General features: G+C 34.5%; 1 protein-coding gene across 2 annotated transcripts in view; it reads left to right on the top strand.

Moving 5' to 3' along the window:
* MDGA2 (MAM domain containing glycosylphosphatidylinositol anchor 2) overlaps positions 1-18,272 on the top strand; it is an 837,606-nt gene that overhangs the window by 631,430 nt on the left and 187,904 nt on the right. For both annotated transcript variants that reach the window (XM_055291423.2, XM_055291424.2), the window contains exon 8: positions 12,628-12,921. In XM_055291423.2, coding sequence (XP_055147398.1) covers positions 12,628-12,921 — 294 coding nt within the window. The remainder of the gene's footprint in view (positions 1-12,627; positions 12,922-18,272) is intronic.

An 18,272-nucleotide genomic window follows, 5' to 3' on the forward strand; every position in this document is an offset into this window, starting at 1 on the left:
AAATTATTATGTCTAATGGGAGAGAAATGCAATCTTCTTTCCTTGGATGGCTTTGGGGGAATGCGTCTGACTACTCAGATTAGAAAAGGTTTATTCCTGTTTTTTCTAAAATGTCATTTTCTTCAAATAGTATCCTCATCTGAAATGCATATGTGTCTCTTGGACAGCAGACAATAGCAATAAAATTTATTTATATAGGTATAAATATATTTATATATTTGAATTATATAAACCTTTGACCATGTAAGTACCTATCCTCAGTACTTGAGACATCATAAGTGTGAATAAAACAAAATCTATGCCCTCTATATAGAAATGTATGCATAATAATAAAGTATGGTTATTGATACTACACAAAGTACAGTGATAAAACATAATAATAACTAACATATTAATATATGGAGTGTTTACTATATGCCATACCTTGTCTTAAGAGGTTATGAGTGTTAAAAAATATGAAGTAGGTACAATTATGCTCACTTTACGTAAACTGAAAGGTGCAGACTAGCCAACTTTCCCACGTACACCCAGCTAATAGATGATAGAGCTAGGAACTAAATCTAGGCAGCCAGACCTAAGCCTTGCTCTTTACAAATATATTACAACATTCAAAGTGTTTAGAGGACAGTTTCATGAGCATTGTGCCATTTTTTCATTACTTATTAAATTCTTCTTTTCATCAGCTTAATTTGCAGATAAGAAAACTAAAATTAAGACATCCCTTTGCCCAGGTTACACAGCTAGTATGTGGATTACAACCTGAGCCCAAGTCAAATTTCTAATCTTGTAAATTTACAAGTCTTCCAAACTCTCCATGGTTATTAAAAAAAATCCTTTAATTTGGAAATAATTGTTAGCAACTATCAGCTACAAGAAGCCTTACTTCTTGCGAAGTGTAGGTCTTTTGAAATATAAATACATGTTTTCATAATATATAGTGTAATTCTTGAAGATAATGAATAGCCAAATTTATCAGTCTTGCCCCGAGTCCTAGGCATATTTGTCTATTGAAGGGAATCAAAAATGTATATTAAAATAAATTGGTATTATCTCTAACATTGGGTACAAATTGTAACACATGTGGCTCTGCTTTTGTTACTCCCAGATTACTTGCTATTAATTTAAAGGATAACGCATTTGTATAAATGTATATAAGTGTATTTGGATAAATCATGGCACCATTTCTAAGAGCAAGTAGGCAAGGATGCAAATATATTATGCAATATAATAACTGTAGGAATTTGGGAACGTTAGTTGGCTTTTTAGCTATAGGCTCCTCCTGCCTATTATTAGTAGTTTGTATAATAAACTGTTTGGAGTGCAGTATTCAACTTTTAAGGTTAAAATTCTTTATCGACTGCTTATACATAAATAACTAGTTTTCCAGATTTACTTTGCATTATTTTATTTATTTATTTATTTATTTATTTATGTATATATATTATACTTTAAGTTCTGGGGTACGTGTGCACAACATGCAGGTTTGTTACATATGTATCCATGTGCCATGTTGGTGTGCTGCACCTATTAACTCATCATTTACATTAGGTATATCTCCTAATGCTATCCCTCCCCCCCCCGCCCCCACCCCACGACAGGCCCTGGTGTGTGATGTTCCCCTTCCTGTGTCCAAGTGTTCTCATTGTTCAATTCCCACCTATGAGTGAGAACAACTCTGCATTATTTTAAAAAATAACAAACATGAACTAAAACTTGATTAAGAAAGTTAATTTGAGGAATTGGTTTCTAGTTCTCAGAAATGGTTATAGGTTGACTAGTTCTTTATCGAATGACCTAGTCATTTCTTAGTAAATGAATATCTCAGCACTTTACTTGATGTTTTGCATCTTATCATACCCCCTTTCTTTTATTTACTTTATTATTATTATTATACTTTAAGTTTTAGGGCACATGTGCACAACGTGCAGGTTTGTTACATATGTATCCATGTGCCATGTTGGTGTGCTGCACCCATTAACTCGTCATTTAGCATTAGGTATATCACCTAATGCTATCGCTCCCCACACCCCACAACAGTCCCTGGTGTGTGATGTTCCCCTTTTTTTTTGAGACCGAGTCTCACCCGGTTGCCCAGGCTGGAGTGCAGTGGCACAATCTCGGCTCATTGCAACAATTGCCTCCCAGGTTCAAATGATTCTCCTGCCTCAGCCTCCCAAGTAGCTGTGATTACAGGCACCCGCCACCACGCCTGGCTGATTTTTGTATTTTTAGTAGAGACAAGGTTTCTCCATGTTGGCCAGGCTGGTCTCAAACTCCTGACCTCAGGTGATCCACCCACCTCGGCCTTCCAAAGTGCTGGGATTACAGGCATGAGCCACTGCGCCTGCTCCCCCTTTCTTGTTATAGCAAAAAAATCCAGTGTTTCTTTTATAAATTCCCTATTCCCTCCAACATTCTCAATTTAATACATATTTGTTGCTTACTACAATTTTGACATAATTCTTTAACAAGCTGAAATATCTTGCTCCTGTTTACTTAGTTGTTTCAGAAAAAAATAGTTTTCCACATGGGAGACTTAATATACTTAATTAGTGATTTTTATTTATTTATTTATTTTAGTATAAGAAACTTACAAGTCATGGAGGTTAAAAAAAGAAAGAACTATTTGTTTTATTTTTTTTTTTCAAGGAGTTTAGGACATTCTCTTAAGAGATTTAATTATTCTAAAAAATATTTTATTACAAGCTACAGTTAGAAAACCAAGTTTTATGAAAATCATAACAATTCAAGATACTTGAAATCCTAGCTGAAGTCCCATTCACTTATCTGTTCATGAGGCAGCAAGAATAGAACATGTGTTTATTTGCAACTGGTCTTGTAGCTTGAGTAGCAGGGAAAATATGAATGCCATGCAGAGAATGATTTTCTATTTTGTTCTTTCATCTTACACTTTGTGTTCTATTGAATCCCTCAGAGACTATTCTTATGCCATAGCAACACCTGCTGGGTGAGGGAAGTTGGAACAGCCACAACTGTTGCCTGCCAAACCTGTTTTCCTGATTGAATGGCGCTGCATGCTCCCCATCTCCAATACCAAACCTTTTAGAGTTGCTACCCTCCAGGAACCTATTTCTCCCCATATGTTTCAAGTAATGAACAATGCCGTTCTAATAACATTTCCCCATTTCTTTCAAAAATAGTGATTATGTATGTGTGCGTATGCATGGACATTTCCCCTTAGAACTTCCAAATGCACATGCTATGGTATTTTAACCTCATGTTTGTTTTTAATGTGGGCTTTCTTCCTGTTCAACTGCTAGATTTGTAAACATTGTCTATCCTGTTTTGTTAGCATTTTCTGATTTATTATGGGTGAGGTACTTAAAAGTGTGTGTCAGTGTGAAAAAAGGCAGTTTTTATTTACAGAGCGTGATAAGAGATGTATTATGCTTATTTATATTGTGGACAAAAACGGCAGGCATACTATCTGGTGTGAAGACATATTTATAAATAACTGCTTCTTTCATATATGAAACATTTACACACAGGACTGCAAGTAATACAAGTCTTAGAATATAGATCCACGTGGACATTCTATCGTAGGGCCAACTAGCCTTTCCTTTACTCTGCTGATTGAGGAAAGTCATGGAATGGACAAATTACTCAGTATTACCAAGTGCTTCCAATATTTTAGTGTATTATTTCTACCTCCTTGCATCATTACTGTATCCAAATCAAAGTCTATTAGATGTACTAACATTATAAAAATCTATTGTTTTTTGGTAGATGTTTAAAATTAAAAAATAAAAGAGTTCATATATGAAAAATGATCTTGAAATTTATATGCTCTATAGTTAAGCCTTGGATAATCAAGAGCTGATTATTAATCAATGTTTTTCTTACTTTGGTTGCTTAGTAACCTTGACTGGTGCTCTATCAATCAATCAAGAACTCATTAAGCGCCTCAAAAAAAAAACTTTAAAATGTTACATGATGTGGGAGCTACTGAAGAAATAGAAAAACCCTGATGCTTACATCAGGACATTTTAGTTATATATGTAAGTGCACATTTCGTCATGACATATACAGAATAAACTGGACATGCTCTAATTCAGAGACATGGAAGATGAATAAAAGATGCAGAAATCAGAAAAGACTAAATAGAACAAGAAACTTAAATTGGACCTTAAAGAATGTAACAATCATTGGATGGGAGGTCAAACTCATTCCTGAATAGAAGGAAGGAAGGTGAGGCATTGGGAATAAGTCAAGTGTGTTAAGCAGATGAAAAGACCGGCCTCAATTGAATAGAGAGCTTTCCACAGAAGCACTGTGGCTTGTTAAGATTCGACAAATAAGATGGAAAACAAGCAGTGGAATTTAGACTTTCTGTTCTGGTAAATGGGAAACTACTATAGATATTGAAATAATCTAGTGACATGATTTTTAAGAAAGATTAATTGAGAAATGGTAAATAATATTTTTTAGATGAAGAAGAGACATTAATCAGATCTTAGTAATTCATTTAAAAGGGGAAAGACAACCCAGAAGGACATGTAACAATATAATATTATTATATTAACCTATGGCTTAGGGAAGTTCTGCATATTTTCAAACCACCACCACACAAAAAATTTAGGTGCTGCGTATTATAGAACTCAACATGTTAACTTCACATTTTTGTATACTAAGAATTGTTTCTAGTAAGTATCCAATAGCAACCTTTATTCCTTTAATAAGAAATGAGCTGTAGTTTAGCCACCTTCCATCAAACCATGTGTTGCCAATCATGATCTCTAAAAGGAAGCAAATATCAGCAGGTCCATTAATAAATGAGGAATGTCAGCATGTTGGATTGTTTTTGTCATCCTGAACATCTCTCAAGCACACATTGCTGTATTTTAAAAATTGACATGCAGTTATAATCATACTGGAAATGGGTCAAGCATATTAGTTTAAAAGGTATTATTCAGACTTGGAATGGAATTATTTTTAAATAGAATGAAATTCTCAAATTTGCCTTGTATCATTATATGAATATTTCCAGTGGCCACTGACAGTTGGTGTTCGTATAAATTTTGTATTTTAAGGCAATTCTTCTAAATCTTAGTGGTGTGTTCACATCAGCTGTGAGGTATATGGTAATTATAATGTTTCAAATATTAATGTATGGAGGTTTTAAAATACAGATTACAGTCATGACATTATTCTCACTTACACTGAATGTACTTTCTTGAATGGAAGAGAAATGAGTGGAGTTACAACAAGCATACTGACAATTTCACTTAACCAGAGGCTTATCTTAGCCTGTTGTGAGCTATTATTACTTATGTGACATTGACAGTTGTTGCAAACGCAAATTATTTAGTTCCTTGCTTCTATGTAAAAGTAGTTTGTGACTTCTCAAAACTTCAAAATCTGAGTATATCCATGTGCATGTCTCATGCTTATGAAGCCAATCTGTAAATGTGCTAGCAAAGAAGAGATGGAGGACTGCTGGCACAAACACTGAAACAGCACTCAAGTGTGATAGAATATCTTTCCTTTAAAACCGTGCTCTGAAATAAAGATGTTGCTTACCTTGGAGTCTCAATCAGATCACCAAAGATGAAACTTATCGAGTCTACAGCAATTATTTAACCCATCTCTTGTTTTGAAGGAACGCACCTGCGCGCGTGCGCATACGCACAGACACACACACACACACACACACCCCATAGATTTGGTTCATTTGGATTATTTGCATCTACAAATTTACCACTTACTTTAGTCCTACTTTTTTACATTTGTTTTCATCTGGTCAGGATGAGAATTATTGAATTCTGTTCTCTAAGGGTAACTTTCATAAACATGATATCTCTGAAGTTTTATTTATTTATATGTTAAAAATAGACTGTACATTCTACTCGAGAACATACATATCTTTTATAAAGTACTTCCCTCCAAAATTCAGGTGTAATTGAATTAGTGCCATGCTTATTTTAGGATTCTTGGAAATATGAGTCTGATTGTCTTTTGGAAGAAAATTCTATTTATTACTGAGCTTCTTATGATTCTTATATTGAAAGAAATACAGCTTTTGTTTCAGAATCTACTATTAAAGTGCACTACAGTCATATATTTAAACCAATAATTCCATAAAAAGCACATTCAGATGTCTTTGTTTCAGACAGCATAGTATTTTTCCACATAGTTCAAATGAACTAAACTTCTGCATTCTTTTAAAGCCATTTTCTAAGTAAAGAATAAAGATTAAATTTTCTCAGCTGCCTTCCCAATGAAGAAATGGAAATATTTTCTTTTTCTATATTTGCTTTGCTTTACAGTCTGTGATCAGTGGAAAAGTTGACAGAAAAGCAGTTTGTTCAATTTGTCTATTTATTTACGTTTGGAATGAGAAACTTTGGTGTCATATTATGTTTTTCCAGTTTCTCTGATTATAACATCTCCTACAGTACCATTTCAGGCAAAAAAATATCAAGGGCTGTGTGTAGACTATATGTTAGAGAATGTATCTGCATTTTTATTAGGAGTGGCTTTTTCTGGCAAGCACATTGCATAAATGTGGATCTTACATGGTATAGACATTTCAAATATTTATGCTAAATTTGACATGTTTTCATTATGAGACAATTTTTTTAAGTACTTTGATTTAAGACCTAAAAACCAAATGATAAAATTAAATTTCATGTCTTCAGATTGCCTCTTTCCTGTATGTTTTAAAAAAAATCATAACTTATCTATTCAAATATTTAAATGAAAGAAAAAGGAAAACTCGAAGTCTTTTCTTGACTTAACTTTTTCACACACCCACACATCTCAAGATCTGCATCAGAAATATATTCTAACAATATATTTTGCATAAGATTATGCTACTTGTAGGAGCTACTAATTGTAGAATTACTATAGTTCATTATTATTATCACATTTGTTCCAAAATATACGATTCATATCGTTATGTTTATCTCTGGTATCTATTATTTTGATAGCTTTTTATTTTCCTATGTTCTCACCATCTTCTTCAGCTCTGCCTTTCTTTCTTTCTCAATTATTTCACAACTTTCTTATCTATGCCAAGCAGGAAAGCAAGACACTAGGCTTTAGAGACGGATTAAGGCTCTGTGCCCTTAAGGTGCTGCCTTGTCAGGGATATAAACATAGAAGAAAATACAGGACAAAGTCACAAGGACAGGTTAAATGGGTAAAACATACAATGTAGTGTGTAGTCAGGAAGAATAAGTAACCAGGTCAGCCTGGGGTTACAAAGGGAATAACATTTGAACTGAGTTTCAACACATGGGGCATACAGAAGGTGCTAGAAGACAGCAAGAACCAGACCCTCTGACCATGGAAAAGAACTGCTCTTTCAAGGGCTCAGAGGTTAACTAGTTGGTGAAACTTCAGTAAAGGAGTGTTAACAGGAGTTAGTGATTTTAGAAGAGCATTTCTCAGTCTGTGTTTTCAGAACATCATTTCCAGAGTGATACATTTGTGCTATAAAATGTGAAGTTTTCATTGAATGAGTTTTAGGAAATAGATTGAATTAACATTTTATAAATTTCTGGGCTTCTTGGGCCCTGTAATATGTTATTATGCACTACATATATTGTTTAAACAGTAAAAAAAAGAGGGAAATAAAATAAAATTTATGAGTAATCCCACACTCTAGAGAGAACCACTCTTAGTGTTTTGGTATAGTTCTTTCTAGGATTTCTTTTCCTCTAGACTTTTCCCCCTGTAAGTCTCCTCTTCCCTGGATTAGTGCTCAATTACCTTGCTATTTAATGTATATATTAGGTGTAAAATTTTGTGCTGTGTTTCTGTATGTGAGAGATGGTGTGCTAGATGGTAACAACATAAAGACAGAGCATGTATAGCCTACCCTTCAAGCAGCTCCCTGTTAACATTCATTCAAAAATTTTTAAAATATATTTTATTGTATATATTTGGGGATTACAACATGATGTTATGGGATACATATGGATAGTAAAATGGTTACTATAGTGAGGCAAGTTAACATATTCATCATCTCGCATAGTTACTTGTGTGTGTGTGGGAGAGAGAGCCAAGAGCAGCTAATATCTAGTTATTTAATATATAAAAATTAGATACAACTGTTTATACTGAACAGTAACATGTTTTACACACTGAATAATAGTCGTTTTAGCTATTTATACTACTTGCTAACATGCTTTTCCCACTTAATATAAATGTCTTCTCAATAAATATAGGTCTATTACATCATCATTTAAAAAGACTGTGTCATATTCTATTGTTCAACTGTTTTATGATTTATTTAACAACTCCATTAAGCTGTTCTCAGGTTGTTGTTTTTTAAATTAAACCAGTGTTGTGTCAGGCACTCTCATCGAGGTTGGTAGTCGTCATACTGACATGAACAAAACTGTTTATGATGATGAAGCTTAGACAGGGCAGCAGGAAGCCTGGAAGAATGAGGCTAGTGACAGACAGACCACTTAGGATGCTGTCGCAAGAAGATAAAATGATGACTTCTACTGAGAAAACTGCCTATGGCCATGAAAAGAAACAGGCAGATAGGAGACATAGTTTTAAATAAAGAAATAACAAGATTTGATGGCTGTTTTGAAGTGGTAGATGAGGATATGGTGAAACAAATAATACTGTATGGTTTTCAATTAATAGATGGAATCTGTTGAAATTAACTATTAACCAAGTCAAGAAATAGAATGGTGCTTAAGGCTTGAAAGACTTTTGGAATATAAAGTAGGTTGCAATTTTGAGCCATTGGAATAAAGTTATAATTTGTTATTGTCAACACGTAAAACAGAGAAGTCTATGAGAACAAATGAGATCTCTCAATAGAAAAAATTATAAGAACAATTAAGAGAGGTGAGTAATTCTTAGAGATAGAAAATTTAGTGGGGACAGAAAGATAGAGAAACATATAACAGCTTTGAGAAATTATACAGTCTTTTTGGCCAGGAGAGTTGTAGGGAAAGGTTAACCCTGACTTCTAGATTTAAAATCTATTTTTTTTTTTTTTTTTTTTTTTGAGATGGAGTCTCACTCTGTTGCCCAGGCTGGAGTGCAGTGGTATGATCTTGGCTCACTGCAGCCTCCACCTCCCGAGTTCAAACAATTCTCCTGCCTGAGCCCCTGAGCCTCCAGAGTAGCTGGGACTCCAGGTGCCCACCACCACGCCCGGCTAATTTTTTTTTTTTTTTTTTTTTTTTTTGTATTTTTAGTAGAGACGGGGTTTACCGTGTTGGCCAGGATGGTCTTGATCTCCTGACCTTGTGATCTGTCCTCCTCGGCCACCCAAAGTACTGGAATTATAGGCGTGAGCCATATAATCTGTCTCTTCCTAGGCACATCTAGCCTAGGAAGAGACAGATATTAAATAATATTTTAGCTAGATTTTGCTATTTTGTAAAACCTGGGCTAATTTATCTGAAAGTCAATTTCTATGTTATTGAGATTGAAATTGAGGTTTATATTTCTGTAACTTTAATTCAGCAGGGAGGAAAGTTTATCTAATACATGAAAAACATAAACAAATTTTAAAAGGGATATTTGAACTGTTCAGCATGATAACATTTAAAAAAATTATAGCCAGTCAAGAATCTATTGTGATTTGGTCTAATGTAATAAGTTGTTTAAATATCCATTTTATTAAGTTAGGAAATGAACACTATTTTTGACACCACTTCTCTTTTTAACTTTTTATTATTCATTCTTGTAATCAGAACATCAATAACGTTGAGGCTAATAAAGTACAAATTCTTAGTTTCAAAAGTGGTAAGGCCGAGCACGGTGGCTCACGCTTGTAATCCCCAGCACTTTGGGAGGCCGAGGAGGGCAGATCACCTAAGGTCGGGAGTTTGAGTCCAGCCTGGTCAACATGGTGAAACCCTGACTCTGATAAAAATATGAAAAAATTAGCTGGGTGTGGTGGTGCACACCTGTAATCCCAGCTACTCAGGAGGCTGAGGCAGAACAATCACTTGAACCTGGGAGGCAAAGGTTGCACTGAGCGGAGATTGTGCCACTGCACCCCAGCCTGGGCAACAGAGCGAGACTCCATCTCAAAACAACAACATCAACAAAAGATAAAATTAATACAGACAGTGTTTTGGTTGGCCAAGGTCATGTAGCTTGTTTTTGGAACAGATATGGATTGTATATTTCAAGTAATAACACTCCATTAGTCTTTAAAGTTATCCATTTTTTATTTTACACATTTATCTAAATTTGGATATTTATTTTGAGGTTCGTATATCTTATAAGCAGTTGTGACATGTGAAAAATATTCAGATATAGATAATCGATCGATGTATTTATTTAAGAAATATAGATGTTGGCCTTATCCACTGTGATAGCAATAAATTACTAAAGAAATAAGAGGATAAAAGAAAGATAAGATAATTTGCAAAATACTTATTGTATACTCCCTCACATTCATCTCGACTCTTTTATGTTTGAAACAGTGACCAAGTGACAGGCAGGGATTTTGTCCAATTTGTCATGAGCAGGAAGAGAGGAGTCTATTGCTAACACTCGAAAGTCATTAATTCCAGATACCATTGTTTATTGAGCCTGCTTCGGTATTCACATCTTTATATTAGCTACCTGCTATAAATTAGTTTTTGTTTGTGTTCTGTTCAAATTGAAGTATTTATTGTCTCTTATTCTCAATGTTCTTAATTGTTTATTTTAATATTAAATATTTGGTCCTTAAGATTATCAAGGGGGTTTAAATGAAAGCATAAAATCCTTAATTGTGCCTGTCACGTAGTAGGGGGATAATAAATGTTAAATGCTGAGGTTATTCTGCACCCTTTCCCATGGAGGGTGAGTAAGTATGACAGTTCCATTCCAATCCCATTGTCTGAACATGCTGCTTAGATTTTATTTACATCATTCGCTTCGAAAAGAACAAATACTTTGCCAAAATTATTTGTTTCTATATACCAGAACAAATTACTTACCCATTTGAGTTTATAAAATGAAGCCATTTTAAACATATATTTTGTTAATGACAATTTCTAGGATGTATATATCTAATTCAAAATCGTGGTGGTTAATATTTCATATTCTTTAAATTCTAAGATGTTATACATTATGTAATTAGTGTTTTAAACAATAAGTGAAGGAATTAAATGAAAAAGTGAATTGAAGATAATCGTCATATCACTTTGAACTTGAATTTGTCTCTATAATAAGGGAAACAACATTTCAAAATTAGTTGAAAAATAATTTTAAACATAATTATGTTTGGTTTTGTACCTGGGCACTGGGGCGTAATCAAACTAGAAGGAAGAATAAAACCTTTCACTTTTCATTCATGTGCAGTACTACCTCCAAAGGGAACATATAACATTTATCAGAAGTATAGAATTATTCATGTTTCCGGTTATTCGTATTTATAGCATTCTATTTAGCTTGTGCTTTTTTGATAGATGTTTTACTGCACAAATGCATTTGAATTCATATACAATTGTATAGGAAATAAGAATCTTCCAGCGGAACTAGTGATAATGTTTGCAAGAAAGATCGTTGTATAGTACTTCCCTCATATCACTTAATGCTTTTCATTAAATTCTAACCTAAATATATTTCAGCACAATAAAGTAAGTTACAATAAAATCAATCTAACTTCTTATATTCTCCGTAAATCAGAAATTAGCTTTACTTGAGAAAAATTATAATTCTTTTTTTTTTTGATATGGAGTCTTGCTCTGTCGCCCAGGCTGGGGTGCAGTGGTGCAATCTCAGCTCACTGCAAGCTCCATCTCCCGGGTTCATGCCATTCTCCTGCCTCAGCCTCCCCAGCAGCTAGGACTACAGGCACCCTCCACCACGCTGGGCTAATTTTTTTGTATTTTTAGTAGAGATGGGGTTTCACCATGTTAGCCAGGATGGTCTCGATCTCCTGACCTTGTGATCCGCCCACCTCTTTCTCCCAAAGTGCTGGGATTACAGGCGTGAGCCACCGTGCAAGACCAAAATTATGATTCTTATATTCATTGAAATATATTTTGAAGATTTAATTAAGATTAATTTTGTAGAAATATTGGCAACATGGTGAACTATTTACAATGACATCAAAATATTATGAAGTGAAATAATAATAAATTCAAATATCACAAAAAATTAAAAGTCCAAAAATGGATAATAGAATGGATTGTCAAATTGCTTGATTTCACTCCCACTAGGGAAAAAACAAATCCTAAATCTTAGCAATTTGGCAAGTTTTAAACCAGTCAAAACTTCTGATTTTAGATCAGAGGTTTCACTTTTTCCCTTTATGACTACTTGCACTTCTTGTGACTACTAAGTCTACACAGCTGAATGCTACTCTTCTATGAAATGCAAATGATAAAGCCCCAGTCAATGGCTAATTATTACAGGCCATTGAGAAGATTATTCTTATATTGACCATTTTTCAGTTGAATGCCTTATTTATTTTGCTAATGTTTGAAGTCCTCATTTAAAAATATACACTGAAAGCAATTAAGAATGGTTTTAAGTGAGAGTATATTCCATTTATTCCCAAGGTTTTTGATCATCCGAATTGTCACATTTCTTCAGCCAGCAGAAATTGTTTCCTTATGATTTTCTGTATCTGAATATGCTTTACCAGTTTATACTAACCTTGAAAAATTTTCTTTTTCCCATTTCAAGTTCCACCCAATCTGACTGTTCCACAGGAAAAATCACCACTGGTCACCAGGGAAGGAGACACAATAGAACTGCAATGTCAAGTAACTGGCAAACCTAAACCAATCATCCTTTGGTCTAGAGCGGATAAAGAAGTTGCAATGCCTGATGGATCAATGCAAATGGAGAGTTATGATGGAACACTGAGGATCGTGAATGTATCTAGGGAAATGTCAGGAATGTACAGATGTCAGACCAGCCAATACAATGGATTTAACGTGAAACCAAGGGAAGCCTTGGTGCAGCTCATCGTTCAGTGTAAGTACATTCCCTTTTATTCATTTCCATGTGGGGACAAGGGAAGAAGTGTTACCATTATTCTACTAGTAATATGAGGTGATTTTTGTAATTGGATTGAATGATCTATTTCTACATTTCTACATTGGACTGAATGAACTATTTCTACATTCTACATTAATGATACACAATTTAAACTATAATCTACGCTAAATGTGCTTTTTACATGAACTTATACACACTAATAGAAAGAGTTGTTTTAGTGTGTGTGTGTATGCTAATTATGATGGTGTTATCTGATTGATTCATGCCAAAGAATCAACAAACCCAATGGTGAGAAACTGTCCATATGCAATAAGCAAAGTGGAGACTGGAAGTAATTGCTAATTCAGGTTGTAATACATGTTTGTTTTCACAGTCCATGTTTTTACTTCAGGCAATTGCATGTCCTTTTCCCAAATTATCTACCTATTTCAAGCATCTGTTTGCTTAAATTATGGAGATCTAATCATTGAAATGTTATATTTGCATACCTGAAGTTGTAACAGTGAATTACATAATTATCTAGTAATATAGTGATAATTCAGGAAAGTCTTAGATGCTGAATTTTTGCCTGATTTAATCTTAGCAGGTAAATGTTTTACTCTGAGAATTGAATAAGATAAATTTTAAACTATTTTTATATTTTTACTGAAATCATGGTTATAGTTCTAATTAAAAATGTAGATATTATGGACTTTACATTTGCTTTTATCATTAAAAATACCTGAATCCACACTCTTAAGGGACAATAAAATGTACCAGTGTTACTACTGTTTGGTTTTTACAGAATGCCCTGGTAACTGGGCTGCCCATTGGTAAAGACACTGCTGAAAGAGAAGAAAACTAAACACAATCTAGTCAATCTCTAATAGTGCTACTGCAAATTTTAATTGATATACTATTTGTTAAATATATGGTATAAAGTTTTCATTAAACAGATGAATTAGGTGAAACCATGCACTTCAATAAACGATGTCATTTTTGTCTGACTCTTTGGTAACTCAGGAAATTGAAAATAGAATTTAGTACAAGAATGTCTATTTTTATATTAGACTTCATGTTGTTGGCAGAATGAATGAACTGTTTTATATTTGAGAGAATAATTAAAGTATGAAAATATTATGCATGGAACTGTTTGGCTACAAATGTAATTAAGTGTGAGATATGTGAGTGTGGGGTGAGAGACAAGGTTCTGGGTGCTGCTTAACCATTCCCTGCCCCTCTTCTATAGCACCTCAGATTCCAGATATGCTATTTGTCCTAAAAATATGCAAACTGATATTTGCAAACAAATGCCAAACAACTTGGCTGGTTTCTAATCGATTATGAGTTTTTTCTCCAAAGAAGTCAGGTTTTAGATGTCAGGTTCCATTCGGCAGTTTAATATTGCCTTTTTCTCACTGGCCTCTATACTCATGACAATCTGTTCATGGGTATGAGGATCATGTGAAAACAGGTTTCAGAAAAAAAGAAAAGAAAGAGAGAGAAACTGCTTCCCATTTTCTAAAAAAAATAAGATACCCTTAAGTGACCACAAAGAAATTTGATATAATTTGGAACACTTCAATCTTGTTGGTAAGCGCAGGATTCTGAGCTGCTTCGAGGTATGCACAAAGCTTCAGTGTTCCTGCAGCTATTAGTTCAATTAGTTTTCATTCTGCTCACTCCTTTCTGCAGAAGCTCTGATACTAATAAAACCTACAGAACCCAGATGGCTCTAGAAAACTTCAAATTAAAGTTTCAAGAAATCAGAATCTCCATTCTCCATAGAATATACTTAACTCCAGAATTCTATTGATTAACTAAATTTCCTATTTTTTCCTTTTTTCTCCTTCTTAATTAGCCCCCTAGAGAATAAATTCAGCATAAGATTTTAAAATTCAACTCTATAACAGGAATGAGAATAAACAGTGGCACAGTTGTCTCTCGTGTGACAAGGATGAACATAATTGAGTAAAAAATACTGATAGACACAGGCATAGTTATTTTAACATAGGTAAAACGACACAATTTATCTGCATCCGAAGGTGACTTCCCAGAGTGTGGGTTATAATCCAACCGCATTTCCTCTCAGAGGCAAACTTCCCTGGCCTGCCCAGGAGGCAGCTGGATGCAGGCGTTCTTGCCAGCTGTAGGTGACGATCATGTTATCATGGCTTTCAAGGACCTCCCTTCCATATATTTCCAAATCTTCTGAAGAACCTGGTTATATGTTACTATTTTCCAGGTGCAAATAACTGGTAATAACTCCAGAATATTCTTGAGTACATCAAAGGTTCATTTTCCCGGCATGTAATCTCTGCCAGCAGATCTTGCCTACATGCCTATCTAAGGCTTATTCTTGCAAAACTAATAGTACAGGAATTCAGATAATGTTTTTAAATTGAAAAACAGTCTAACTTTTATAGTGATTTTTTTAAGAGACAGGGTTTCACCCTGTTGCCCAGGCTGAACTACAGTGGCATGATCATAGCTTACTGCAGCTTTGCTTAGTAAAATTGAGCTCAACTGATGCTTCCGCCTCAGCTTCCCAAGTAGCTGGGACTACAGGTGTGCACCTCCATAGCTCACTAATTTTTTAATTTTGTGTAGAGACGGGGTCTTGCTATGTTGCTCAGGCTTGTCCCAAACACCTGACTTCAAGCGATCTTCCTGCCTCACCTGCCAAAGTTTTGAGACTACAGGTATGAGCCACCATGTTCATCCTGATTTTCTTTAATTTGAAAACAATTTATTTTTTGCTTAACTTGGATACCTGTGCTACATGTAAGAAATATTAATATGGAATATTAAAAACTAAGTTATATCATACATATGTGGACGTACATATATATATATATCTATATATATTTTGTATCATCCTTAGCAATTAAGTCCATCATTGCAGATAACAAGCTATGCTTTATATATTTTGTATTCCCAGCATAATATATTTTACATTATAGCTGTTCAGTAAATTTGTTGAGTAAACATAAGTTTACTCAACAGTAAATTTGTTGTGTAAACACACAAAAAAATGCATGCCTGGTTTGTTAGTCTGTTGTTGCACTGCTATAAAGAAATACCTGAGACTGGGTAATTTATAAAGAAAACAGGTTTAATTGGCTCATAGTTTTGCAGGCTGTATAGGAAGCATGATGTTGATATCTGTTTCTGGGGAGGCTTCTGGAAGCTTACAATCATGGCAGAAGGTGAAGTGGGAGCTTGTACATCATGTGGCCAGAGCAGGGGCAAGAGGGCAACCTGGGAGGTGCTACACATTTTTAAATGAATACATCTCACTAGAACTCACACTGTCCTATCGCAATGACAGTATGAAGGGGAAATGGTGCTTAACCCATTCATGAGGAATCCCACACCAAGATCCAATCACCTACCACCAGGCCTCACTTCCGACACTGAGGATTACATTTCAATATGACATTTGGGTAGGGACACAGATCCAAACCATATCACCTGTTTTTTTATTACTTAAGTATCAGGGATAGCTGAGGATTTGCTGCATACAGATTTCTTCCATAAGATGTTTATTACGTTGACAAATTCTGGAACTGCCTATTTTACACAAAAGCACACACACATTTGTGTATAATTTTATCTTTTAAGACATAAAAGAATGTAAAAGAGGTAGCAATAATAAATAAGATAGAAAAAATCCGGTGTTTTCAAGACATTTTTACTTGCTTAGTTTTACTTGCGTCCAATTAAACAATAATCACTCAAAAAAACTAAAGGAGCACAGAATGAATTGTATGTAGGACATCAATGAGTGTAGGGCATCCATCCCTAAAAGGAAATTGTGTGTGTGTGTGTGTGTGTGTGTGTGTGTGTGTGTGTGTATATATATATATATATATATATACATATATTTCTAGATAATATAAATAATGGAACCATCCACTTACGGTTCTAAATATCCAAATGAGGTTTATTCTTAGCTGATGTTATGTTTAAAAGGAAGCAATATAATTTATAAAATTATAATGTTTATACAAGCTTTTTGAATTACTTACTCTCACTAATTAATTTGCCTCTTGTTAAAATTTGTACATAATGAGGGACAGAAGCCTAGAGATATTTTAGACCATTCTATATCCTGTTAAGAGTAACATAGTCACTACAATGAAATAGTTTGATTAATTCTTGTTCACACTGCTACTTTTTAGAAAGCAAAAGGTTTTTTTTTGATGACTTTTAACTTCTACAATTGCCAGTTATCAAACAGATTATGGACCAAAGTATGAAGTTGAAAATATAAGTTTTTTGAAACAAAAGTATTTTAAAATTAAACTTAAAAGTTTTTTCTGGGAAAAACTGCAAAGTACAATGTAATGTTTTAATAACATTAAAAAATTTTGTCCATTGCTTAATTTATTCCCATTTTTTGGAATGATAATACAATTTTTTTGAATATTTGGCTCATTTTTATTTGAAGCATCATTAGAATAGCATAATTGAAAATAAAGGTATTACATATATTAATTTATTCATAGTATTTAAAAATCATAGTATGTATAGAGCTTACTGAAGAAAACTGAAACAACTTTCTTTTTTTTCTTTTTTTTTTTTTTTTTTTTGAGATGGAGTTTCATTCTTGTTGCCCAGGCTTGGGGTGCAGTGGCGTGATCTCGGCTCACCACAACCTCTGCCTCCCTGGTTCAAGCAATTCTCTTACTTCAGCCTCCCAAGTAGCTGGGATTACAGGCATGTGCCACCATGCCCAGCTAATTTTGTATTTTTAGTAGAGATGGGGTTTCTCCATTTTGGTCAGGCTGGTCTCGAACTCCTGACCTCGGGTGATCCACCCACCTCAGCCTCCCAAAGTGCTGGGATTTGACAGGTGTGAGCCACTGCGACCGGCCAACTAAAACAACTTTCTAAACAAAGCACCTGATTGTTTGAATATTAATTAAATAAAAGTTTCATTGGATTTTCAAATATGTATGTTAAATAAGAAACCAGGATATGCTGGCGGGCGGGTGGCTCACACCTGTAATCCCAGCGCTCTGGCAGGCTGAGGTGGGTGGACCATGAGGTCAAGAGATTGAGACCATCCTGGCCAACATGGTGAAACCCCGTCTCTATTAAAAATACAAAAATCAGCTGGCTGTGGTGGTGTGCACCTGTAGTCCCAGCTACTCAGGAGGCTGAGTTAGGAGAATTGCTTGAACCCAGGAGGTAGAGGTTGCAGTGATCCAAGATTTCGCCACTGCACTCAAGCATGAGTGACAAAGCAAGATCATCTCAAAAAAAAAAAAAAAAAAAAAAAAAAAGAAAGCAAAAACAAAACAGGATACAGGATTTACTTACTGCCTTCCTAGAAGAAAGTA

The sequence above is a fragment of the Symphalangus syndactylus genome, chromosome 9 (assembly GCF_028878055.3).
Source record: "Symphalangus syndactylus isolate Jambi chromosome 9, NHGRI_mSymSyn1-v2.1_pri, whole genome shotgun sequence".
Taxonomy (NCBI): Eukaryota; Metazoa; Chordata; class Mammalia; order Primates; family Hylobatidae; genus Symphalangus; species Symphalangus syndactylus.